The sequence below is a fragment of the Podarcis bocagei genome (assembly GCF_964188305.1).
Source record: "Podarcis bocagei genome assembly, chromosome: 2".
In the NCBI taxonomy this organism is placed as follows: Eukaryota; Metazoa; Chordata; class Lepidosauria; order Squamata; family Lacertidae; genus Podarcis; species Podarcis bocagei.
Window position 1 is genome coordinate 97089466 of NC_138126.1, and position 26955 is coordinate 97116420.

A 26955-nucleotide genomic window follows, 5' to 3' on the forward strand; every position below is an offset into this window, starting at 1 on the left:
CCTCTGCCCATAAACTTATAACGCAGGAGAATCCACCACCTTCTAAGACAGTGTCTGTTCCACTGTCAGGTAGCTTATACAATCAGGCAGTTCTCTAATGTTTAGTCCAAAGCCACTTTCTTGAAATTCAGGGCATGTGGTTTCGGTCCTGTCTTCAACTACAGAAAACAAACTAGCTCCATCATCTTATGTGACAGCCCTGCAAATATTTAAAGATGGCTATTGTAGTCCTTTATTTTTCTCTTCTCTAACCCTATCCAATGCCATCAACCTTTTTTGTATAAGGACTTGGTCTCCTGAGCTCTCAGCTCCTTAGTTGCCCCCTCCACTGGACATGTTCCAGTTTGTTCAATCTCAGTCTTATAACTGCAGTGCCCAGACGTCGGTAGCAAAACATTGTTTACTGTTTTTGTGTCAGTTCCACCAATTTGATCCTAAATATTTAAGGGATGGTTCTTGCAGCTGCTCTGAGAGTTATGAAATCAGGATCACTGCCCATCCGACTACTTAATCCTCTTATTTATATTATATTTATACCCAAGGTATGACTGCTGCATCATGAGATCTGTATTGCTGCTTGCTTTTTAGCAAACATAGTTAACCTGTGGACCACTAGCTGATGTTGCACTCGTAACTCCCATCTGCCTCAGCTAGCACTAGGACCACAAGTCAAAAGCTAACAAATCCTCCTGTCTCCTTTTTTTGGTAGGAGTGTGTGTGTGTGTGTGTGTGTGTGTGTGTGGGAGAGAACACCAGCTTTAAAAGCAGTTGTACTATTAACCTTAACTTTCTAAAATAAAGAATCCTTGTACATTATCTGAATCTTTCACCATCAGGTTGGTGTGCAAGTATAGTAATGTTGGTTCCACCTTCATGTGGGACACCTCTGACAAAAATCACCCTTTTCTGTTAGGACCCTTCATGGACCACTTTGATTTTGTCTGCATTTACCTAATGAATAACTATGAAAAGATGGACAGGGATCATTTCAGCCATTTTTGGCAATGAACTTCTTATCTTTTTATCATCCTAGCATGCATCTGCAAGATGATATACTTGGATACCTTGAGAAAAGCAGAGGTGCCAGTTTAGTCCAAATTAAGGTGCTAGTTTTGCCATAGTATGGTAGGAAAGTGGCAAGCATGTCAGTTTGTTGGTGTGCCCACTATGGGAGAAAGTTAGCAGCTCTCTCATTAGTCCAGCGTTACCTACCCACCTGTCATTTGCAGGCAAGACTAAATGATTTGTTAAGATGCGCTTCCTTTCCAAGAGAACCACCTAAAACTTAGCATCAAGATTACTTGCTGGCATCATTTTAACCTTAATTTTTCAAGAATTACCTTTTTTCCAAAAGAAAAGAAGCACTAATCTTTATTCCATCTCTCCTTAAGAATATAATCTGCTGCTACATACAACTTTGGGTGTGTGTGAGAGAGTGAGTTTATTTTTTAAAAAAATACAAGAGGATTAAAAGTGGTCCCCAAAGTGGCATTGGACTGAGGCATTTTTATTCACATAGCCACTGCATTGGGATGACAGCAGGTTCTCTGCTTCAGCCGCAGTTGGTGTGCATAGAAGGTTTGATATTGGATGGAGAGGCAAAACAGAGCTATGGTTTGGAGACCTGCTTCATCTCTTCCTCTGGGCAGTGCAGAGCAGGAAGACATTGAAACTGCAGGGAAGAGTGAGAGTCTTATGGTGGAGGACCGACTCCACCATTACTTGTGTTGTAGTTTCAAAAAATTGCTCTGCAAGCCAAGTTTCCCCTGAGAATTATCCCTGCCAGAGATAGTGTTGATGATGTGCAGCATCGGGGGTCCTCCCACCCCGCCCCTTCAACTCCCTGTGCTACTGATAACGCGGGCAAGCCGCCTGTGCATTTGACCTTGCACGGGTTCACAGGGCAGCACTTCCCCATCCACAGTCATGGAGCCCTTGCGCACCAGGGGCTCGAGCCGAAAAGCTTTGATAGGCACATAGTGGAGGTAGGGGCTGTTGAGATCCAGGTGCGTCCCTTTATCCATGGCCATGAAAAACTTGACCATGGAAAGCCGGGAGACCCCCGCCGTGACGTAGAAGAGGTGGATGGCATCATCGTACAGCTTGGCTTGGGGGGCCAACAGGAGGTCTGCTCCCAGGTGGGACTGTTGGATGCAAATGATGGAGACAAACTCCTCCTCCGGGGCTACAGTCCAGTGCTCAGGAATGGGCTGCTCAAAGGGTACCAGCAAGGAGTCCTCGAGCAAACAGCTCTTGCTGCTGGCGCACGAAGAGACTGACGGGAAGAAGCTGTATAGGGACTTCTTGCTGCTGAAAGAGAACTGTTCGGAGTGCAGCGCCGACGGGGAACCGTGTCCCACCACAGAGGGTGAAGAGCCAGGGCTGGGGCTCTGGCTGTCGCAGGGCAGGTAGGAGAGGCGGCCCTTGTAGACCTGGAGCGTCGTCAGGAGCTGGAACGTGCCCACAGTGAAGCGGGCGCCTCCCAGCTTGCGGTACCTCTCACTGGCAATGTCCACATCAGAGATGAAGCCCCAGCCGAAGCTCAGGAAGGAGAAGAGTCGCTTGCCTGAAGCCGTGTGGAGGGACATGAGATCCATGGGGGCGTGCAGGCCTTTGCAGAGGAAGTAAGTGCAGTTCATGAGCAGCTCCTCCTTGTTGAAGTGGCCCTTGCTGCAGCAGGAGAAAGAAAGGGAGCGCATGAAAACAGTGGCACGGAAGGGGCCAGCCCAAGGGTAGTTGGAGCTGGAATATGGTCAAATAAAGAAGTGGTTGCACAAAAGGTCTCTCCTCCTGAAAGGCAAAGGTCCAATTTACCTTCCTTTTCCACAGGGTCTGGGCTGGGACAAAACAGTTTTTGGACTGCTGCTTTGGTGTCCTTGCGTGTTGCCAGTACAATCATACAGGTAAGCCCAATGCCATCCCTGAGCCACCACCGCCTCCCGTGCTGGAATGGCCAGAGGAGGTGACCTCTGGTGTGGGAGTCAGCTGAAGCAAAACTGGCACTGTATGGTTAAGTCATCACACAGCAATCACAGTATCAGGGTTCTGTTCTCTCAAGGTGTTCATGATAAGCATTCTATAGGCGGCCCGTTGTCCCAACAGCCCCTTGTAGTCGCATGAAAAAGGTGGGCCTGGGATGCAGCAGCAGATGGACAAGGGAGCAGCGCCATATTGCAGCTGTCAGAGGTTTGGTATGTTTAGCTCACTATTTTCTGCAAGGTTTCAAGGTAGGAGCCTTCCCCAGTCTTGCCTGGAGAGGTCAGGAATTGAACATAGGGCATTTTCTATGAGAATCACATGCTTTACAGATGAGCTATACACCCTGTAATTCCCCCTGCTGCTATTTAGTGTTGTTACTGTACAAATCCTTCATCCCCAAGGGGGCTGTAGATCCCCCTACAATAAGATATGAAGGGTGAGCAAAGCCACACTGTTTAACTTTTAAGAAGAGCAAGCAAGATGGTGGGCCTGAAGTGGTTTTTGCAACATCTGGAAGGCACCAGCTTGGTTACCCCTGTGTCAGTGTCGGAGCAAGGGCTAAGCATGACTTGCTTTGCTCTCTTGGACTGGGGCCCAGATATGCTCTCAAAGCCTTATTTCCCTGAGAATTACGCAGCAGCGTTAGTTGGGGTGCAGGAGCCAGGTGGCTGAGCCTGCAGGACAGGGAGAGAAACGCCCATTAGCAACACCCTCAACCCACCTCATTGCCTTTCCCCTCCCTCCTCAAGATTCAGCCCACTAAGAAATGAGGATTAGTCACAGAGCAGATGGGAAAGGTGGCCAGCTGTGGAAGGGGCAGAGGCCAGGGCTGGGGGATGTTGGTTGCAATTGCAGGGAGCGGATCGAAACCGGAGCTGAGGACTTGTAATTAAGCTTCTTTTGTGAATGCACATTGTCCCCCTGATGCCCTTCCTCTTTGACAGCAGTGGTAGGAGATTACAAGACACCATTGGCTGTCAAGCAAAGTCTGTCAAGTGCAGCTGCCTTGCCAGCCCCACTAAGCAGAAAGATGTGCAATAAACAGGGCAGGAGCAGGTACCAATCTTGGTCCAGCTGCAAGCCTGGTAGAATGTTAGAATGAGCAGAAGACTGGGGGTTCCCATAGAGTTTCAGTTTTCTGAATGTCTCGTTGCCCTTCTATTCCTTGCAGAACAGAAGCCTGCAAAAGGATATCTGTGACTTTGCAGCTTACCATTGCACCACGCAACTTAGCCTTCATGCAGGATCTGTTTTTATTTATGTGGGCTGGCTTTTTGGATGAGAGCGGGAGATGCCCTTTGCTCACTCTCACCCTATGTAGCCTTTGAAATCATGCTGCCCCATGACCCACCTTTCATGTTTTCCTCCAATGTGGGAACTGTATTGGGGCTCCTGCATCTTTTTAAACACCATAAATTTTAGATTAACAAAAGAAAGATAATTCAGTGTTAAGAGAGAAAGTGGAGGGGTTGTTCTGGAAACTCCCAACATTGCTTGGAGCTCAACATAACTGTGTTGGCTGCTAGAAATCAGCCATGTGCTGGTGCCACCCCCCACCCCACCCACCCCCCCCACACAATTTCATGCTTTTAGCCAACTGTAAAGCCAGGTGTGCACAAATAGGATTCTGCTGGTAGTGGCACCTGCACACCACCAGTTCAGCATGTGCCATAAGCCAAGTGGGTGTGAAGTAGTTCCTAGGATGGAGAAGCCCCAGGACCCAAACTTCACACATGCAATTATGGGTACATGGCCAGCCCAATACATTTTGCTGCCTGAAGCTGGATAGTGCACACACCCAAACTCCACAATTTGTTAGCGCCAAAGCCAGCAAAGCTGGCGGGTGAATCTGCCCCCAGCATTGGAGAGGAAACAGAATCCTCCATTTCACCTGAGGACAACAGGCTAGTAGGTGCAGGGCAAGCTGTGTGGTACACTCAACCCTGTCCTCCTCCAGCACCTTGCCACTGCTTCTCCTTGACCCACAGCATTCACTTGAGACAGCCACCTCCCCCTGCCTGATGGTAGGGCCAGCACTGGAAACACACATGCAGAGTTGGCATGGGTCTAACCGCCGGTGATGCCTTACCTCGTGTAGTGATTGAGAGAAGCAGCCAGGGCATTCCCAGAACCCCCTGGGAGGATGGCAAGAGGCTTCTGGATAGCAGATTCCCAGTCAGGGCGCTCCATCAGTCCATTTATCACCTACAAAAAGTACACATGATAGCAAAAAGGCTTACTGGAAAGGAAAGGACAAGGGAATGAGGTTTTTTTTTCCACCTCTGACTTGGATTGGTCAGCACAGAAGTGGCCAGTCCATTTAAGACTCCAGTCTTAGGGGTCAGGCCTTAGGTTATGTACACAGAGGTATTGCAATTCAAACTCTGAAAATCTGCACGCAAAACCTGCTGCTTTATACACACCTCTCTAAGAGTACATCTCACCGAATTCAATGGGACTCGATTCTGCTTGGTCATGCACAGGATTGTGTTATTACAGGAGTGTGTGTTCCAGGGCACACCTCGTAGTTACATTATTTGAAATGAGAGGACAGTAATAAAGAATATGCTACAGGTGAGAGTTCAGTCAAGCTATCCCCAAACTCTTGTCAGAGCATTCTGTCATTGGAAGGCTGATCATACCTAACTTCTACCAGTTCAAATAGTCAAGCTTTCAACTCACTGCAGGGTCATTCCATATCAAGTGATCCAACTTTGTTACCTCATGTTATCCATTTTTCTGAATGGTTTGTACTCTTGTTGAATGATCAAAACTAAATTTAAATCTAAAAATTTAGCTTTTTATCTCATCCCATTTTTGAGTTATGAGGGCCTGAAATTTCAAAAAATTGACAATTTTGGCCTTGTCAGACTACACAAAAACCTTAAAAGCTAAGCCCAGCGCTGAGATACATCAAAACCAAGAACGCCAATCTCTTCAGAACTTCATGGGCTTTAATATGATATGTCACAAGTTGGACTTAGATTTAAAATTTAAAGTAAGTTACCAAATTTTAAAAAGTGATTAAAAATTAATAGGATTATGGATTTTCAAAAAAATATTGCTTATTTCATATTTCTAAGATCTACCTGCAATATTTCATCATGAGATCACACTGGGGGGAAAGATTTTGTACATACATGTCTGCCTTACTGGCTTCTATTTAGGATAAATGGGTCTTCTTGGAGTAAAATATAACAGAAGAAACAAGACTTCAGACTATAATATCAGTTAATTCAGGCTTTTCTTTAGAAAGTTATGTAATTAAAAGGTATCTGAAAAGCTAGCCAGGCTTTTCTTTTAAAAATGTGTTCTAAAACAGAATGATAGCTTGTTGTTGTGTTATAGAACACAGGCTTTGAAAGGATTATTGTTAGTACTTCATGAACATTGCAACAAAATACATATGTAACCAAATTTGATGTATCTCAACTTAGTTTTGATCATTCAACAAGTGTGCATACAAAATATTAAGAAAATTGGATGACATGAAGTAAAGAAGTTGGATCTTTTGATTTGGATTGAACCCGCCAATGGAAACCATATACACTCCACATTCACAAAACATGAACACAGAAGCATCTTAGAGTTCTGCAACAGAACCTGCATCTAAGCTGCACTTCTACTGAACATTGCAACTTTTGGATCACTTCGCCATTAGCAGGCTGCTTGTTGTTCTCAAATGTCTTTCCATAGCCATGAAGACTGGGACGACCCTTTAAGAAAAAAGGGTGGGGGAGTGGATATTCTATCAGTTTCTGAAGCAGAAACTACTAGATTTTGCCTTGTGCAGCACAACCTGCAACCATACAGAAATTTTCCACAACTCTTTTTAAGGAAAAGGTTGAAAGTTTGATATGGTTTTATCCTTTGATTGCATGCAACATGAATCCAAATCAAACTGGTCCAGTACCAAAGGTTCAAACTTTGGTGGGAGAAGGGAAACACGCAAATATTTAATGTGAATTGAAGTCAATGTTAGGCATTAGTTTCCACATTTTTAAAACTACCCATATGAAATTTGCAAACATAAATCAGAGGCCTTCCCTCATTTATTTTTACAACCTCCTTCCAATTTAAATCCTTTCTGGCCAGTGCTGCCATACACTTAGCAGAGTCAATATGGAATTGGGTTCCCGTACCAGTTTCCCACTGTGCAGCAGGAGGAGGACATTTCAACAACCGTAAGACAGTGGGAGAACTGTGACCTGCAGACTTTCACTGTCTAAGACTGGATTTGCAACCCTTGCCAGTTCTCACCCACTTCCAAAGTACAGTCCCCTTCCCAGACACTTTGCACTGCAGTGGGCTGGAAGGTCTCATTGGAATACAGTGGTGCCTCGCAAGACGGAAAACTCGCTAGACGAAAGAGTTTTCCGTTTTGGAGGTGCTTCGCAAAACGAATCTCCTATGGGCTTGCTTCGCAAGACGAAAATGTCTTGCGAGTTCCTGCGGGGTTTTTTTCCTCCCCTCCTTTTTCTAAGCCGCTAAGCCGCTTATCAGCTGATCTGATAAGCCGCTAATAGCGCTAATCCGCTAATCCGTCAATGGGCTTGCTTCACAAGACGAAAAAACCGCTAGACGAAGAGAATCACAGAACGGATTCTTTTCGTCTTGCGAGGCACCACTGTAAGTAGCAAAATCCTTTACAACCATTAAACATGGGCCCACCTTGGGCAACATCCGGTCTTTGGTGATGGGAGATGCACTGTGGTGCTAAGACACAACAGGCAAGGGAGCCCATAGTTAGCCAAATTCCACTTGCCCCGCTTACCTCATATAGCAAGCCGTCTCCAGCCATAATGACCAATGCGCTGTACATGGATAAGTCCGTCTTCCTCACCAGATCCCAAGCGTGATTGTTCTTCTCTAGCAACAAAGACAATGAGCATGTATGACTTGTATGTTATGTCCCAGGGAGATATAGTTTTGCATCCTCTAAGGGTTCCTTGGGGAGGGCAGGAAATGCCATCTGTCCACCACTGACTACTGTCCCCTCACATACAGGCTGGCAGTATTATTGTTGTGGAAAGTGGAGCCAACGGCTATCAGTGTGGCAGTGAGCATTCCCTGTCAGGAAGAGCTGAGAATGCACATTCTTACACACAGAGAACTGTGTTAATCATCCTCTTGCCTTAAAGGTAAAGGGACCCCTGACCATTAGGTCCAGTCGTGGCCGACTCTGGGGTTGCGGTGCTCATCTTGCTTTATTGGCTGAGGGAGCCAGTGTACAGCTTCCGGGTCATGTGGCCAGCATGACTAAGCCGCTTCTGGTGAACCAGAGCAGCACACGAAACGCCGATTACCTTCCCGCCGGAGCGGTACCTATTTATCTACTTGCACTTTGACGTGCTTTCGAACTGCTAGGTTGGCAGGACCTTACTCTTGCCTTACTCTTGGCTAAACCTTTACCAAGAAGGGAAATAGAACTAAAAAGTAGAATGAACCTCTTGGACTAGTCCATTCAGCCTTCTGGAAATGACATTTCTCTCTCCCGCCCACACACACAAAATTGAGAAAAGCAAAACAAATTTGATTGGGCGGGGGGAAGCGGGGAGAGATAGTTGACAGAAGGACCATACTTCACACTACAGATGAGGCAGGACAATCCTATCTCCAACAGGTGGCAAAATATGTTCTCCCTCGCCATCATTTGATGTCAGGTGGAATGCTACCTGTGCCAATCCTATTTGATGGAAATGGCAAGCTGGTTTGAAGCAATATTTCATGGAATTAGGTTACAAACTGAAGGGGATGGGCATCTCAAAAAATGTGTCATAGCAAGGAGTTGTTCTCTCTTCCCATCTCTTCTTGGAATGGGATGAACATGATCAGCCAGACCTTTACAGCAAAGTTTCCTGCACTTTGAAATCAGTGAAATCACAGCCACGCTCACAAAGCAGCACTCTGCAGAAAAGGGTCAACCTGAGTTGGGCTGGAGGGAAGAGTTATTTGGGTTTCCTTTCCCTGCAAAAAATGCAAGATTTGAGCCTTGTCAAGCCTATACCTGCATTTTTAACTCTTCTGTTCACATGGAGGCAGCACTGTAATTAAACGGGGCAGGCTGTGATGCTCCTAGATCAGCCTTCCCCAACCTGGTGCTCTCCAGATCCCGACCATCAGGCAGGCTGGCAGGGGATGGCGAGAGTTGGGAGTCCAACCAGATTGGGGAAGGCTGCCTTAGAATATTAGCTACCCGGACGGTTGAGCAAAGGAGTGTCCTGCAGTTTGGCAGTGCCAACAATATCACAGGTGTGGGTGGGTAGGTGGGTGGATGTGTCAGAGCAGAGCTGTACATAAAAGTGTGAGCACAACCACTTTTGTGGGGCTCCAGCCATCTTGGGACATGCATTGTCCTCTGTCATTCCAGAGAGACCGCAGTTTTCACGGTGGCCTTGTTTTCAGGCACAAGACTTACCAGTTATAAACATGCTGAATCCGATGTTGGCTTCCGTCAGCATCGGCTGCACTTGGGACTTGAATAGCTGCAGGGCCCGGCCTGACCCGCTGCGTGGATTCAGCAACACCATCACCTGGCAGGGCCGGGAGAGTAGCCCAAAGGTGGCTTCTGCACAGAGACAACAGAGATGGGGAGATCAGGAATTGCACCCTTGTGCAAATTAATTGAAACAAAGCATGTTTTCTATCTTACTCGTAATCCTGTACTCAAAACAAACACGAAAAGTGAGTTAATCATTATGGCGTTGGAAGCCTGCAGCCAATAGAAGGAATGATGCGCTCACAATATATTGAGGTTCTACAAAAGAGTTATTCCAGAGCTGGAAAAGAGGTATCCTGACGGTACTGCAGTGGCGTAGCGTGGGTTGTCAGCACCCAGGGCAAGGCAAGTAATTTGTGCCCCCTAACCTGTGGATTTTAGCACTGATTTTAGCACACGCTATGCCACTGCGGTACTGGGATATTGCAGCAGGACCTAGCCCCCTGTCACACATCATAAGTGGTGAAGAAATTCATGACAGAGCAGCAAATTCAGGTACTTGATTGGCCAGGGAATTCCCTCGACGTAAATCCCATTGAGAATTTGTGGGCTATATGCAAAAGTCGACTCCGTGCTGTAGACTGTGCAACTATGGAGAAGCTCATTCAAGTGCTGATTCAAGGGGGGTACAGGGATCCGAAAATCAACAGTGACTGCCCAAAACTAGTAGACTCCATGCCAAACCGTGTTCAAATGCTGCTTAAAAATAGCAGCGGTCATATCGGTTACCAATGCACGTATATGTGAGTTTTGTACATTTATATGTGAGTTTTATACAATAAAAAAAACCGAAACTACATTGTTTCAATTAATTTGCACAAGGGTTTAGCATCATGGACTAAGACTTCTACCTCTACTTTTCTTATTCTGGCCTGATACATTAAAAAAAATATCCACATATTTTCATTTGCTTGACCACTCAAGCCGAGTTCCAGAGTTTAAACAATGAATAAATGAAATAAAATGGAGAAGCGGATGCAACCATCAGGAATGGAGGCAAAACTCTTCTCCCTGTTGCACACTCCCAACCTTCCCATGTGCAAAGATGTTTCAAGGATAGCAAGGCTCAGCTTTGGTTTCCTTTGGGGGAGAAAATACTACAGACCTCCTTTCCTGACATGGTATTTCCGTGCACTGCTCTGATTTTGCCAGAAGCGGGTCATGCTGGCCACATGACCCAGAAAAACTGCGGAAGCGGACAAACGCCGGCTCTCTCGGCCTTTAAAGCAAGATGAGCGCCACAACCCCAGAGTCATTCGTGACTAGACTTAATTGTCAGGAGTCTCTTTACCTTTACAAATTTTCATCTTAAGTATCAGGTCTGTAACCCCTTGCAACTGGTGCAAATTGCCTCCCTCTCACCCACCAAAACAGATGGCTAGGGCAGGGTGAGAGTCCCACTGGGTGGTAAATCAGTCTCTTGGCTCCCCAAGCTTAGAAATAGAATTTCTAACTACCTATTCCCAGGTGGGAAAGGACTTGTTAGAATTTTGCTTTATTTTTAAAAAAGGAATAAAGGCTGTGACACAATTGTACATACTGGAAAATACTTAAAATGTTTTTTTTAAAAAAAAGAATACTGGATGGACCTGAGCCATAAATATCTCCAGCAGATTTTTGGCTGTTCTTAGTTATTTTGATGGGGTGGTGTTGTTTTTTGCTGTTTAATTGTTTACATTGTTCTGAATTGACCTGAAGACTTTTTATGCAGAATGGTAGGGCAATTAAAAGAAAAAAAGAAAAAGGTAATGTGCTTCTCCTCAATGGGAGGAAATACCTTCAACGTTCATTACTCCTTGCAGTGAGCCACTTGCCATGCTCTTCAAGTTCACCATTCACCTTATGCCTCCAATGAACCAAGACCAACTTGCCTTCTTCCCCTCTGTATGCTCTGGCATAAAGGGGATTTCTCACAATGTAGTCCACCCAGTTATCAACTTTCCAGTCTCACTGTTCTGTAGACTGGCTCAGCAATCAGAGCCGGCAGATACCTCAGCACAAATGATGCAAAAAAATTTCCTGCACAAACACACCCTATTCTCTCTTCCCCCTTCCTATTGCGTATCATGGGTCTCACATGATGCATGATTGGCAAGCAGGAAAGGAAGTAAGTAGGAAAATTAAAATATTTTTGCTGGGTGTTGGAATGGGCTGCGATGAGAGATGGTGTTAGTTACGAAGTTCTCTGGAACAAATTAAAAGAGGCGGATGGGGCTGGTGGAAGTAACTCCCAATTCAAATGCCTTTGAAGTAGCGCATTTCAATTGTGAAATGCCACCCTTGGGGAACAGCAAGCAAAACGTCTCTCAGGTAGATGAGACCCCAAAAAGGATAGACTGTTGTTTACTCTGCATCCAGCGAGTTCTCGCTGCTGGTTTGGGAAGCAGTGTACACACAACATTGGTCAAAATCCATATTTATCCTGTATCTAACTTGTTGTTTCTTAGGAAATGCTATGTTCTGCTGTCCTTTCACCCAAGCCAGCTTTGAATGAGAAAATGAATGACCTAGCTCTGTTTAAAGCTGATGATGTGTACACAGCTTAGGTACTGAACACGTGGAGAAGGAGAGCAGAGGGACTCTCGGAAACCATGTCAAAGGTTTCGTAGGGACAACACCAACGTAAGGAAATAAAAGCTAATAAAACTACCAACCAAGCTGAATGCAAAGGCTGGTTTAATGTCAGGCAGGTGTGGCATCGTTCTTCAACAAGAACCAGGAGCCAACCCCACTACCTGTTCGTCATCTATAGCGCAGTTAATTATATCAGTTCCCAAAAGAAAGGCAGTATCACCACCTTCCCCCATCTGCAGCAGGCACAGAAACTACGCTAAGGGCTAGCTACAGTTGCTTTCAGAAAGTATCATCAGATGCAATTAACCATGCGTGCCAATTAGTTTCCAACATGTTGGCTGCTAGCTAGATCTTTTTGACTGCTACCCTGCAAAACGGGGCCATCCCAGGCTCCGCTTCTGTTATTTTAATAGGACTACAGTATGTGATGCTGAGAAACTGAGCTACATGAATGATTCAGAAGCGGAAGACTGATGCTTGTGGCTTCGCATCCTTTCCTTCTTCCTGCCTGCCTGCCCCACACCAAAAGCTTAAGAGTCCATGCCATTGATCTTCCTGATACAGATTGTTACGAACGAAGCTGCTATCATGTCCCAAGGGGGAGCCAAACCACAGATGGAACTGGCAAAAAAAGATCAAGTTTACTCGTTTTCCTGACTGGGTCTTTATTCAATTTGGGAGGTTTTGTAGTAAAAGGCATAGTGGTATCCAACAGCTTGGATGGCTTTAAAAGACAACTAGACAAAGAGATGGATGATACGGCTATCAGTAGCTACCTGATGGCTCTTGTTCCACCTTCACGGTTGAGGCAATAGGCCTCACCAGGATGGAAGAAGACATCATTTTCCATTCCAACCCAGTATGTGTCACACACAGCACTGTTTCAATACTGCTGCAGTTCATCTTCCACCAAAAATGAACTTACTCGTCTCACTGTCTACTTAGGCAAAATTACGTAACTTGTTGTAATTTCCGCAATTACATTGTGATTACTTTGTTCCACCTTGTTCCCTTCAGTGCAAAGGAAACAGGATGGGTTGGGTCCAAAGCAGTGCTAAGCCATGGTCCTTCCCTCTCCCCTCCCATGTCCCCCAAACCAGTTTTTCTCCAGAAGTAGTTTAACAGGGAAGACTAGAAACAATGATTTTTAAAAGCTAGTGCAGAGATTCTGCTGGTGCCATTAGCTCCCATTAAAGTAGCCAGCACATTGCATCTTTGATTTCAGGACTCCCTGCCCTTGGTGCTGAATGCATTTACTTCAGCAGTCAGGTAGGAAGCAAAGCCAGAACACTGCTTTTGACCCAGTTCTTCCTCAGCTAAATAAGTATAAGCTTTGTATAACAGCCAGCCACAAACCTCTCCATGAAATGGTGCGACTAGCCCCAGGATTAAGTTTCCACTGCCTATCACCACGTTTTTCAAGCTGCATTTTCAAGAGCGTGAAATCTTGCTAACCCCTCAAGAAGAAAACCACCCACTCCATTTTCCTCAATCCTTTTCTTCCCATGCAGGACTGGGGAGGAGAGTTCAGCCCACCCCCTCCCCAACCGCCACAAGGCTCATAGTTCACAATGCCGAGACATATTTATCTCCTAGGGCCCACAGATTACCAAGGTCAAGGAGGCGGCTGTTGATGGCCGTGCAGTGCAGGTAATAGGTAGCTGACAAACTGGGGAGTGTTTAGGGTGATAACAAAATGAAAAGTAACTCAGACTGGCAGAAGCTGCTCAGGGAGTGCTGGGATGTGAGCAATCGTTTCTGCAGCAAAATGAGAACACTGCCTGGAGCGCAGCAAGAAGGTGGCTGTGCCCGTCCGTTAAGGGCCTTCAGGTTTTGCATTTAGCCTAGATGAACAATAATCTTGCAGTGACGAATTTAGAAGCATGCAGGCATTCCTGGGGTCACAGACATGGGCAAGGAGAGCCAGGAAACACCTGTATTTGTTGGAATGCCATAGGAACTTTGTTCACCCAGCAATTATTTCCCTTGTTCCTGGGTTTGGTGTGATGACCGCATCCATTCCATAAATCCAAAGCATTTTTAAAAAGCTATTTTAGAGGCTGAGAGAGAAATAAAGCAGAGTCTACTGTTCTCTTAAAAGTGAGGAAGAGGGGGTGGGAAGTACGGTATCAGTTCTTTCCTTGATCCTTTTCAATCTGGCTTCTGGCCCTGATTATGGAAAAAAGATGGATTTAGCTGGCAAAATCAATCTTTACAGACAGAGAGGGGGAATGCTTCCCTCTCCATCCCCACCCCCAACACTCTTAAGTCTTATCACACTGTCTGGAACATCTGGCTGAGGTGCAGAGGCTGACCAGTTTTGCTCCTTTGCCAGAAGGTAGCAGCTGGAGGAGAAACACACACTTTAGGTAACATGCTGTAGGGTTCTGTAGATCAATCCCATTGTCATGTTATTTCGTATCTCTATGCATTTAACCCGCTGGGAAACAGATGGTCCAATGCCCCAAGTCCACCAAGGAATCCCAAAAGGATACCATAATTCAGGCATAGGCAAACTCAGCCCTCCAGATGTTTTGAGACTACAATTCCCATCATCCCTGACCACTGGTCCTGCTAGCTAGGGATGATGGGAGTTGTAGTCCCAAAACATCTGGAGGGCTGAGTTTGCCTATGCCTGCCATAATTGATGGTGCTGAACACCATTGATAACCAAAAGGGCCATCAGACTCACAGGCCCCTCAACCACTAGGGAAACCAAGACCAATTCGGTCTCATATCAGGGTGAATTCGTCAGTGATGTGTTTGGCAAATAGTTACACCGGGCAACCACAGGTTCCATCAACCCCTTTTGCAGCCCAGATTGCTGAAGGCCTTCTGCTTCTTGAGGGGAAAGGACCTCCGCTGGGTGACACTGTGTGACACTTTGCTTGGTGGCAAAGAAATGAGTTTTCCTCACCATCAGAGATGTACATTGGAATCCCCCAGAAAACATATCTGGGCCACCCCTGAGACCAGCAGCTCAGCAGAGAGACTCTTAGATAGTGGCATGAATGGAACCCTACCAGCAGAACTCCTTGCCTCTCCTGATAACCCACTAGACACTCAAAACGGGAAGACGGCTGAGCAAAAAAGAGGGATGACACCACAAGAGATTACTTCAAATCCACCTGCTCGCTGAGCCAGTGTTGCTGTTGCTTCACCAATAAACCACAGTTGGGTTAATCCGAACAGGTCTCAGTCACACCAGCCAGATCAGGGTGTTCTTCCCAAATCAAATCCTGGCTGACAGACATTTGTTTTCCTGGCCACAGGTCCTGACATTCAGAAACACTACCAAAGGACCTGGCAGGTTGCTGGCATGCCAACCAGGATCTCTCAGACTGGAGGATGAACCAAAAGGGAAGATAGCAGAAAGCTGCCTAATTTCCCTTCCCCTTACCAAGCTCACCAGAGGCCCACCATCACTCTCTCCCTGTGCCCTGCCCTGCCCTGCCCAAAATACTACCAGTGGTGCACAACCATCAACACAGGTCCCACATACACTTCTATTAACTCAGGCACCAGCAGGAGCCAACAAGCCGAGGTGTGTAAAGCAGATAAAAAGCAGCAGCAAAAACCGGAAACTCATTAAGCACTCACACTCACCACCTGACAAACCGAAGCCAATTCCACCCGCGTCTGCTCTCAGCCAGTTCTTAAAAAAGAAACTTCCTTTTTCGCAAGGAAAGCTGTAATTCTCAGGAAGCCGAATTTTGCACCAAGCGCCACATTCTGGGCTTTTTTTGGGTTCCCAGAGCATTGCAACACGCACACAGCCGCCGGAAAAGCACAGAATGGGTCATCCGTTGCATTGCGCTTCCTGAGAATCTGTCATTTTGAGGAGGGTAGTTTCAGCCCTTGTGGACACAAAGATATACCTGAATGTAAGCAGGCAATGCCTGCTGAAGTGTTGGAAGGAGAGTATGATTTCAAGTAGTTGGGGTGGGGTTTCAAAACCGGAATATATATATTTTTTTAAAAAATTAAGTCACCGAAGGTGCAAATTGGTGTGATTTACAGGCTTCAGAATTTAGAGTGTCTGGGAACAGAATTTTAGTTTTGACACCAAGCACACACAATCCCTTGTTGTACATCTGCCAGGAGTCAAAGGCACACATTCAAGGCAAAGGGGAGGGTAAATAAAGAGGCAATTGTAGTGAGGAAAGAAGAGAGCACTACCACGACCCCATGGGAAACTGGCAGAGTCTGCAACATCAAGTGATATAACAGAGTTCAAAGCAGGATGGAACGAATGAATGAAAGCAGTCCCACCTAGATAATATCTGTTGGCTATGCCAATCAGGAAATGAAGCTTCAGAGATTGCCTATTTCTGCATGAAAGTTAGAACAATAGGTCCATCTGAAGGGAGGTCATACAGAAGATGGGGCTGACTTGTTCTCTGCTGCTCCAGAGGACAGGAATAGAACAGAATTTCAGGATAACTTTAGCAGAACGTTCCTAAACAGGAAAATCTAGTTGAAATGGGGCAGACTGCCTCTGGAGGTGATGGGTCCTCTTTCCCTGGAGGCACTTAAGCAGAGGCTGGACAGTCATCTCTGAGGGATGCTGAAGTTACATTCCCTGTGGCAGATCTTGCAGTGCCTAGATGACCTTCAAGATCTGCCCCAACCCACGTGGCTCGCTTTTGGTACATTGCCTTGGATAAATCTTGTTAGAGGTAGAGGAAATGACCCAGTGAATGACAGCTCTGATGACTGACTCCTCACATGTCTAGACTGTCAGATCCTCTCTGCTCTTATTTCCTTTGCATCTTTCAGAAAAATGCTTTCCAGAAAGTTGGTGATACAGTTTTAGGTCTTTCCAGCTCCCTCAATCAAGTTAAGATTTTGCTGACTCGACCACAGAGCTGGAGAAAATGCTGATGCTGCCAGAAATATTTGCTTGGTCATGTCTGAGAGGAGGATGGGGCAGCACACAGACATCATCATGAAAGCAAACCATGTTCTGCAGCTCAGAAAGCTCTGAAATGACAACAGCCTGTCCCTAAGGATTGTATGCTACTGGGAAGGAAGAGCAGGCAAAGGCTAGATAGGGTGTTAGATAGTTCCAAGACAAGGGATAAATTTGGTTTTCTGTGCATTTGAAGGAGGAATTACCTAATGTGCACTTTTCAAAGCAATATGCAAACCAAAACACAGCTATCCTTTGACGTTTGCACTAAACCAAACTTTGTGATGCAGTTCTCCAGTCAAACACGGTGTAGAAAAACAGGTATTTGGGGGCAAGTGTGCATAATGAATACCTTAGTGAAAATAATACACAAAAATCTTAGTGAAAATAACATACAGAAACACTTTACTTTAGGGGGAAATGACTTGCAAAAATCTGTATAATAGAAGAACTTTGCGCTAAAATGCTGCTGAATCTTCCATGAGGATTTAAAAAAAATAAATGTGGAGAACTGAATTTAAGATTGGAAAACTGAGAAACGGAAAGAAATAAAAAAATTGAAAGATTCACAGCCACACTAGCCAGAAGAGACAAGACAGAATTAAAGCTTCTCCTTTACTCAGTGTTTCAATTACATGTGCCCCCCCCCCAATCCAAACAAACGCAATATTGTTCTGACTACAGAAGCCTGGTTGTTGTAATCAGAATGGTTGTATACACCTAACATTTTATTCTGGAATCACTGGAGACTGAGTACCGTACTTGTTTTTCTGCTAACTCCACACCACGGTCTAGAACTACTGCATATCTTTTTTGCCTCTGACAAGTGCTTCTTGAGAAACTGTTTTCATTGTAGATTCGATTCATAACCTCACAGTGTGTTCATTTGGAAATAGGTGGAAACGGATGTAGGTGGTCCTGGCGATGGGATGTGTGTCTATCCACACTTGCACAATGGCATGGTGGATGGGTGCGGATGCATTCACAATCACCACTTCCTCCTTCATTCACCTGGGGCATGGGCAGGGAGGAAAAGGTACATCCGAGGGAAGGATTTTCAAATGTGCATCAAGTAAACACACCCATCCTTGAGGACAGCAGGATCTAGAATCCATCTAGATCACAAACAGCATTCTGAGGACAATCAAGCACGATGATTCCACATTGAGAAAAAACTACATTTTTGTGCTACAGACTGGTTAGTATGTACATGCTACCAGCCAGTGTGCGTAGGGGCATGGGGTTGTACTTTTGTCTGTGTCCATGAATATTGTGCACAGCACATATTGCCCTAATTTCACAAATACATATCCAATAAAACAGCATCTATTAAAGAATTCAGTGAGATGTCATAGGATGTTAGCTTAAGAACAGAGCCACTTGCTTACTAGAACATCTATCTTCAATGAAATGTGTATCTTTTAAGAGCTTTTTATAGAATCATAGAATTTAGAGTTGGAAGGGATGATGAGCGTCATCTAGTCCAAACCCCTGCAATGCAGAAGTCTTTCTGCCCAACATGGGGCTGAAACCTGCGACCCTAAGATTAAGAGTCTCATGCTCTACTGAGTGAGCAGTCATTTTTTGAACTCTGATACTGGTACTGTGAGTGAACACAAAATCCACACAGTTCAGCTTCATGCTGTGTTACAACTGCTTTCTTGTGTTCACTGTAAGCTTGCTGCACAATCCTTTTATAGCAGTCATCCTCTCATCATGCAAGAGGATAAAACGTTCTCCATTCACTTTGTTTAGTTCACTGAAGAGTTTATTCAGTTCAAAACACAGTGCCTGCCCATTACATTCTGTTGGAGAATGATTCCCCCCTCATCTTCACCCATGGACTCCAGTTCCCCTCTTTCCTGACCAATACCCATACTGGCTGATGAGAGTTGGAGTCTGACTACATCTGGAAAGCCATGGGTTAGCTATCCCTGGAGTAACCCATTGTTAGTCTTGACCATCTTAAATCCCATTGGTTCAAATAGATCTAGTGCAAGATGACTAAGCCTAAATCCACTCCTTTATCAATAAATTTCATTGCAGGCTCATCCACACTTTTGCCTGACCTGCATTTTGATCATATCGTGCGTCGATTAATTCCCTTGGCTCCGAGTTCTTCCGATTGTTTCACAGCTGTGCCTTGTGGAAATCTGACCCTACCTGCTGAATCAGGTCTTATCAGATGCATGGAAAATCTACAGAGAGATTTTGCTTAACGGACCTTCAATTCAGCAGGCGAGGTTTCACAAAGCACAGCCATGGACAACAAGAAAAGCTCTCGGACCTGCGGGAATTAATTGGTACACAAGACATGATCAAAATACAGGTCAAGCAAAAGTGTGGATGAGCCCTATGAGTATAGGCCTGTTGTGAACCATTACATGTGAAGTTCTGTGGCTGTTCCTCTCCCCATTTCAGAAGAGCAACACACACACACACTCACACACACATTTATGTCTCCCATGCAATATATTTATTGACTTCTGTTGACACATTATCCATCACAGACTATGTTTCCTTCGCCACCTACCCTCCAACAGTCAATAGAAGAAAAATGAATGATTAAGAGGCATGCCAATTCTTCTTCCACTCTCACGTCAACTCTAGGAGAAAAGGGCCAACTGAATGTGGTGGGGACAGTGCCACAGAATGCCTGCTGATGCCCTTCAGTGTTTTCTGCCAATTATTGAGCAAGAGATGTACCACAGAGAAAAAGTATACAATGGTGTGGGCCCTTCAGAGGAAGACTGGATATGAGCTGGCAAACTGCCAAGCACCCAACAACTTAGAGACAGGCTTGTTTCAAATGTCTCATTCCATTATTCCAAACCATGGACTGGGATCGTGTGGTGGACCCTCCTTCCACACTTGCCTGTTGATTTGCTCTTCCCTTTCCTGGTTTCCTCTGACCATTATTTAAACTATGGTTAGCACATTCCTTCCAGACCATAGGTTGAAGGCAATCCTGATTAGTACTGACCATGATTCATCCAATTTGGATAGCATGATAAACTAAAGTTAGAGAAAACACGGGCGGGAGAGGAGAGACAGAAAGAGCCTGCACCATAATAATAATAATAATAATTTATTATTTGTACCCCGCCCATCTGGCTGGGTTTCCCCAGCCACTCTGGGCGGCTTCCACAGAAACCAAAAAACACTAAAATATCATACATTAAAAGCTTCCCTGAATAGGGCCGCCTTAAGATGTCTTCTGAATGTCAGGTAGTTGTCCATCACCTTGACATCCGATGGGAGGGCATTCCACAGGGCGGGCGCCACCACCGAAAAGGCCCTCTGCCTGGTTCCCTGTAGCTTCGCTTCTCGCAATGAGGGAACCGCCAGAAGGCCTTCGGCGCTGGACCTCAGTGTCCGGGCAGAACGATGGGGGTGGAGACGCTCCTTCAGGTATACTGGGCCGAAGCCGTTTAGGGCTTTAAAGTTCAACCCCAGCACTTTGAATTGTGCTCGGAAACGTACTGGGAGCCAATGTAGGTCTTTCAAGACCGGTGTTATGTGGTCTCGGCGGCCGCCCCCAGTCACCAGTCTAGCTGCCGCATTCTGGATTAGCTGTAGTTTCCGAGTCACCTTCAAAGGTAGCCCCACGTAGAGCGCATTGCAGTAGTCCAAGCGGGAGATAACTAGAGCATGCACCACTCTGGCCAGACAGTCCGCGGGCAGGTAGGGTCTCAGCCTGCGTACCAGGTGGAGTTGGTAGACAGCTGCCCTGGATACAGAATTGACCTGCGCCTCCATGGACAGCTGTGAGTCCAAAATGACTCCCAGGCTACGCACCTGGTCCTTCAGGGGCACAGTTACCCTATTCAGGACCAGGGAGTCCTCCACACCAGCCCGCCCCCTGTCCCCCAAAAACAGTACTTCTGTCTTGTCAGGATTCAACTTCAATCCATTAGCCGCCATCCATCCTCCAACCGCCTCCAGGCACTCACACAGGACCTTCACCGCCTTCACTGGTTCTGATTTGAAAGAAAGGTAGAGCTGGGTATCATCTGCATATTGATGGACACCCAGTCCAAACCCCCTGATGATCTCTCCCAGCGGCTTCATATAGATGTTAAAAAGCATGGGGGAGAGGACGGAACCCTGAGGCACCCCACAAGTGAGGGCCCAAGGGTCTGAACACTCATCCCCCACCACCACTTTCTGAACATGGCCCAGGAGGAAGGAGCGAAACCACTGTATAACAGTGCCCCAAATGAAAGTTTTAAAGGATCAGAATATGAACATCTGAACCAGGTCAGAATTTTCAAGCTCCTGGTCCCAAATCCCTGAGAGCAATTCCCCTTACCCAGGCACCCAAACAGCATACCTAGCCCCAAAACCAGAGTGCCTTGGCACTTTTATTTATAACATCCCTAAATAAAACAGAGCAATGTACTGATGGATCTATAATAAACAGGATTTTCTAAAACTAGCAGCTTCACACTGAGCCATGGATTCATTTTGTAACCTTGGGATAAACCTTTAAGTTTTTATGAAACCTCTGAAGACTTGGATCCAGGCATCCAGGTGCCCAGTCAATTGTCTGGAAACATTCAGAAGGTGAAGCTTGCTTATTTTTAAAACCACAAAGCCCCATCTAGAAAATGAGTCAATGCTGCATTTTATTTTAATTTTTGCCAGATGTTTGTGCTATGGCCAGACAGTTGTGAATCAGCATGGAGCGATGCAAGAGACTTGCCAACTCGTGAGAGGCCGGCATTCTTGCTGTGTCATCTTTTCACATTTCACCCTTCCCATTACCCCAGAAGAGGAAGCTGGTGATTATTGCAAGTCATGGTGGCTTTTATAGCAGCATAGCCGTAGGCTGTACAGATCTGGGACTATACTGTCTACGTGGCAAGTATCTCAGGAACAATAATATCAGAGTGAACAACCCAAGTATTCTCTCTGCAGTGTTTCACTTTCTTCACCACTATGTTCCACAGCCCCACTCTACAGGGGGGTAGCCTAACTCCTTTCCATGTATAAAAGCCTGGCAGACTGAGTGGTCTTCCACTACATCAGAGGCCAACAGGCTAGCTTAGGGGACATAGGATAAACAGTGTGGCATGCACACAGAGTTCTGCCCTCCACTACCTCAGCTTGATCCCAGCCCCCTAGAATCTGCCACCTGAGGCAGCCTCCATACTCTACCTAATGGTAGAGCCAGGCAGTCCTGCACTGCTAGGAGCATAGGAAGTTCCTCTTAGCATCGCTTAAAGCTTTGCCCCAGATCACTCAAAACCTCTCCTTCTACATGCAAGCTGTCTTAATTATCCATGTGAAAGCATGCTAAGAGACGATATACAGTATGAATCGAGCAACTGTGGCTGCTTAATAATAGCAGTGACTCACTCAATCAAGGCAACTGGATAAAGCAATGCTGTGTTTATGGGAGCTGCTGTATCCATGGTCACACGGCCCATAAGTTATTCTGATACCTATACCTGAAGACACTTCTGTATAGAGCAAGACTGGTGCTTATTTGTAGTAGCATTACCATTAGGAAGCTCATTCAACAGATGTTGCTTATGCTATTGAAATAGCACTAGTCTGATGGCCTTGGGTGCCAGTCTTTCAAGGGATACTTCCCATGGGCCTAGTGTGCTGGCTTAAATTATGGAATAATGGAATAAACTTCGGTTCTATTTTTGAAAGAAACTGTATGCTTGCAGCGATCCTATGACACTGTTCTTATCTCTCTGAACACACCAAAGGTGTAAACTCCTGATATATATACTACTTGTCTATGCAAAGGGCATCGCACTGAATTATAACATGCATACGAGAGAGAGAGAGAGAGAGAGAGAGAGAGAGAGAGAGAGAGAGAAAGAGAAACATGTGAAAAACTCCTTCAGACCCTTGCTACTTTATAATTCTGAACTGTTTTCTTTCCATCTTTTCTACATATTCCCTATCTGTAACACGGAAGCAATCTTATAAGGATGTTCATTCGTACAAAACACCCCTAAATAAGATTGGTGCTAAAAAAAAATCCCACACTGGAAGTGAAGGACTTTGATCATTCACAAAGTGCTTTGGCATGGATCTTGAGTAAACTCTGTTTACTGTATATCTTACTGATCTTCTGCCTATCGGTGTGAAAGGTACTGGGAATCATAAGCTGAGAGTCAACATGCCTTCTTCCCCCTGGCGCACCTGCACAGCCCTAGCCTCACCGCAATGCTGCCCTGCCCAGCCCACCCAGGTAAGCTGCAGCAATGACACGGTGGGAAGGGCAGTGCCATCTTCCAACTCACCACTGGCTATGCACTAATGTGCAGAGTGGCATTAACTTCCTAGTTTTCTAGAGACCATTTCCGGCTCAAAATACCTGGAGTGCAATAAGCACACATGCACAGCTTCCCCTTTAGCTCATGTGAGCCAGCACATGTAGCTTAGTAGAAATGCAAGCACTGCTGTGCACCACAATACACAAACTGCAAAGCAGTTCCCCACATGCCTTACAAGCAGATAATATTTGGGTCCCAAATTCTAGTTTTACAAGCTTATTGGGGCTGTTGCAGTTGATGAAAGGCCTAATGCCCTAATCAGTGAAACAGGAATTTTTGGACATAGTCCAACGGACATGACATTGGACTTCAACCAAAGTACTCCTATCCAACCAGTTTCTACACTGTAGTTTGCCTGATGATCACAGAGGAAAAGTCTAATGTCCGCTTGTGTTCTGGACCCTTGCCCCTCTTGGCTGATAAAAACTAGCAAGGAAGAGATGACTGGCTAGGCTAGGGAGGTGACTGATGCCTCTTTACGAGAAGGGGTGGTCCCTGCCTGCTTGAAGGAGGGAGTGATAAGACCACTCCTTTAGAAGCACGTCCTGGATTCAGAAAATCTAATTACTGGCCAGCTGCCCTTCTTGGGCAAGATTCTTTAACGGGTGGTTGTAGACCAGATCATAGAATCGTAGAGTTGGAAGAGACCCCAGGGGCCATACAGTCCAACCCCTTGCAATGCAGGAATCTCAACTAGATCATCCATGACAGATGGCCATTCAACCTCTGCTAAAAAAACCTTCAAGGAAGGAGAGAGTCCACCACCTCTCATGGGAATCTGCTCTACTGTCAAACAGATGTTACTGTCAGAAAGTTCTTCCCAATGATTAGTCGAAATCTCCTTTCTTGTAATTTGAATCCATTGGTTCAGATCCTAACCTCCAGAGAAGGAGAAAACAAACTTGCTCCATCCTTCATGTGACAACCCTTTAGATATTTGAAGGTGGCTATTATATCCCCTCTCAGTCTCCCAACTCCTTCAACTGTTCCTCATGTCTGTTTTGCCAGGCAAAACTGTTCCTCATCTCCCAGGCCTTTGGCTAATTAAACAATCTATGGCCTTTTAAACTGTTGGGGGAGTATTGTTTTTGTTTGTTTTTCTATGTTATGCATTTTTGTGTTTTCATATTGTGAACCACCCTGTGTTCCTCAGAAGAAGGATGACATAAAAATTTAATAAAGAATAATAATCAAGCTGACATAATACCTACAGTACTCTTTTACAGCTGCTAGATGCTGTGCTGGTTAACATACAGTCAAATTTAAGAACTGGAAAACTTGCTCGCTACTTTGTGACATTTTAGTTGGTCCTAATTAAGGTATCACCCTCTGATGACTTGGGGGTTTTTGTTTGTTTTTTAACCTAAGGGACCAGCTAAACCTGGTCCACATTTGAATGAAAGCATCAAGTTCTGGGGGACATTGCTAAATAAATTGGGAGGGGTTCATCAGGAAGACAACAAAGAGAAAAATACTGTATTTTTTGCTCTATAAGACTCACTTTTTCCCTCCTAAAAAGTAAGGGGAAATGTGTGTGCGTCTTATGGAGCGAATGCAGGCTGCGCAGCTATCCCAGAAGCCAGAACAGCAAGAGGGACTGCTGCTTTCACTGCGCAGCGATCCCTCTTGCTGTTCTGGCTTCTGAGATTCAGAATATTTTTTTTCTTGTTTTCCTCCTCCAAAAACTAGGTGCATCTTATGGTCTGGTGCGTCTTATAGAGCAAAAAATATGGTATTTGAAATTCAGTAAAAGGAGATGCTTACCAGTGGCAATATTTGGCTGTAACTGGGAGGAGGGCTTTTAAAGAAGTGAACACTTGCCTTTTAGCTTCAGGAATCAGTTTTACACAACACATACCCCAGCACAAGGCCAAGTGGGTGCTGACAGTGCCTCTTCAGAGGCAGTAATGTTAGCCTTTTTATTTTATTTTTAATCACTGCAACCAAGCATAAATTAATAACTGGCACATCTCACTGAATCTTAAATTAGCAGTTCAAAGATATATGAAGTAAGCCAAAGCCATATTGGATATAGCTCTGAAAGAAGAGAATATAGAATTAAAGTGTAAACAAACATGTGCCTTTGCAAGCTACCCAGTTTGAATTAAAATGCATTTGGCACAATCATGTTGGCTTACAAGTGGCACAACTCATAAAACCAAGCCGATAAGCCAAGACATACGTACTTTAAGGCTTGCAGGAAATAACCATGACCTGTTTGTCACCCATTCTACCTTTGGCCAGGGCTAGGAATAAACTAGAAGTGACCTGTGAGGACACCATGAAGAGTTCCGGTGGCTTTGGCCCCATGCAAATTTCTTTGAATGATGGCACTGCATTCTGTCAAGCTACTATAGGCTGGCTGCCATGGCTGCCACACATCTACAAGTATCCAAATCTGCGTTCTCGTGCTAAATAACCTCACACCATCTGATCTACGATGAACAGAAACGGTATGCGTTGACCTGTTCTTTGTGCTCTGAGGTTAGGGTGGCCTGCCTTCCCCTGTCGCCACTGCCCAGCTTGCCAGTAATACCAACTTCTGTAGAACTGCCTGATTTCCTTTCATCTTTTGTTCTTCACTTCGAAGCAATTTTAAGAACATCTTGGAAGATTAGAGAGCTGGGCCCAGGGCCAGGAAGACACATGATGGAACACTTCTGTTCCAAAGTTTTCACAAGAAGGTTGGTAGAGCTTTTCAATAAGGGTGGGGGTGGATGCAGTAATAATGAATGGTGCGAGAAGGTAAGATGCAATGTGTCTGCACTTTTCAGGAGCTATGTTCTGTAACGCACTCTCAGGGACCAGGAGTCAGATGCCTCTTCGTTGGGTGATGATGCAAGTGAAGAATCTGACCAGGAAGCGGACCCAGGGCCACCCTGCTATCGGATGAACCTGCAGGGTTGGTCTCAACCCCCCACCCCAAAAAGGAAGTGGCACTGCCATCCTCTGACTCAGAGAACTCCACTGCAACAGACCCAGGGCAACCTGGATAAAACAGCATCTTATAGCAACATCAGAGCTCTCTGTCCCCCAGAGCGCTGCCTGAGCCTTGCCTTGTATCCTGCCTAAACCATGCCTACCCCAGCTGGACTTTGCCTTGCTTGGCTACACCACAGAGCAGGGCATACAGTCAGTGCATTTAGATAACGACAAGCTGTCAGGCATAGAAAGTTTACACAGTCCATCTGCATTTGCCACCGAATCGGCTCTGATCACACTTTCTTGTACATGTTCCAGGGTCTGGTCTGAGGGCACATGAGGCCACCACCATCCTGAGGGCTAATAGATCGGGGAACAATGTGCATCCTGCCCTAGGTGCTATGACAGGAAAGTTGAGATATAAATGTAGGATAAATAAATAAATACGTTGTTTTACTTTTTTAAAAAAAATTATATGCCGCTGGCCTACAATAGTCTCTAAGCAGTTTAAGACCAAAAAAAAATCAGTTGAAACTAATAAAAGCAAACATCAATTAAAATGCCGCTGGAATTAAAATAAGTGCCTTGAGTAGGTGCTGAAAGTTCAGTAGCGAAAGGCATGTCTGACCTCAGTTGGGAGTTCTGTAAAATACCTAGAGCAAAGTATGCCAATGGATGTTGGAGAAGTAAAACCAGACACTTGTTCAGCCATCACCTTTGTTGACATGGGCGTGACCACCATGCTAAATGGTACCAGTGGCTGTTTTATT

The 26955-nt window shown here is 45.4% G+C and overlaps 1 protein-coding gene across 2 annotated transcripts in view; it reads right to left on the reverse strand.

Moving 5' to 3' along the window:
- Positions 1-1422: 1422 nt before the first annotated feature.
- Positions 1423-26955, reverse strand: part of SPHK1 (sphingosine kinase 1) — a 45474-nt gene continuing 19941 nt past the window's right edge. For both annotated transcript variants that reach the window (XM_081185390.1, XM_081185391.1), the window contains exons 4-7: positions 9398-9547; positions 7754-7848; positions 5069-5184; positions 1423-2670 (exon numbers count right to left, since the gene is read on the reverse strand). In XM_081185390.1, the coding sequence (XP_081041516.1) occupies positions 1836-2670; positions 5069-5184; positions 7754-7848; positions 9398-9547 (1196 nt within the window). In that variant the 3' untranslated portion in view covers positions 1423-1835. The remainder of the gene's footprint in view (positions 2671-5068; positions 5185-7753; positions 7849-9397; positions 9548-26955) is intronic.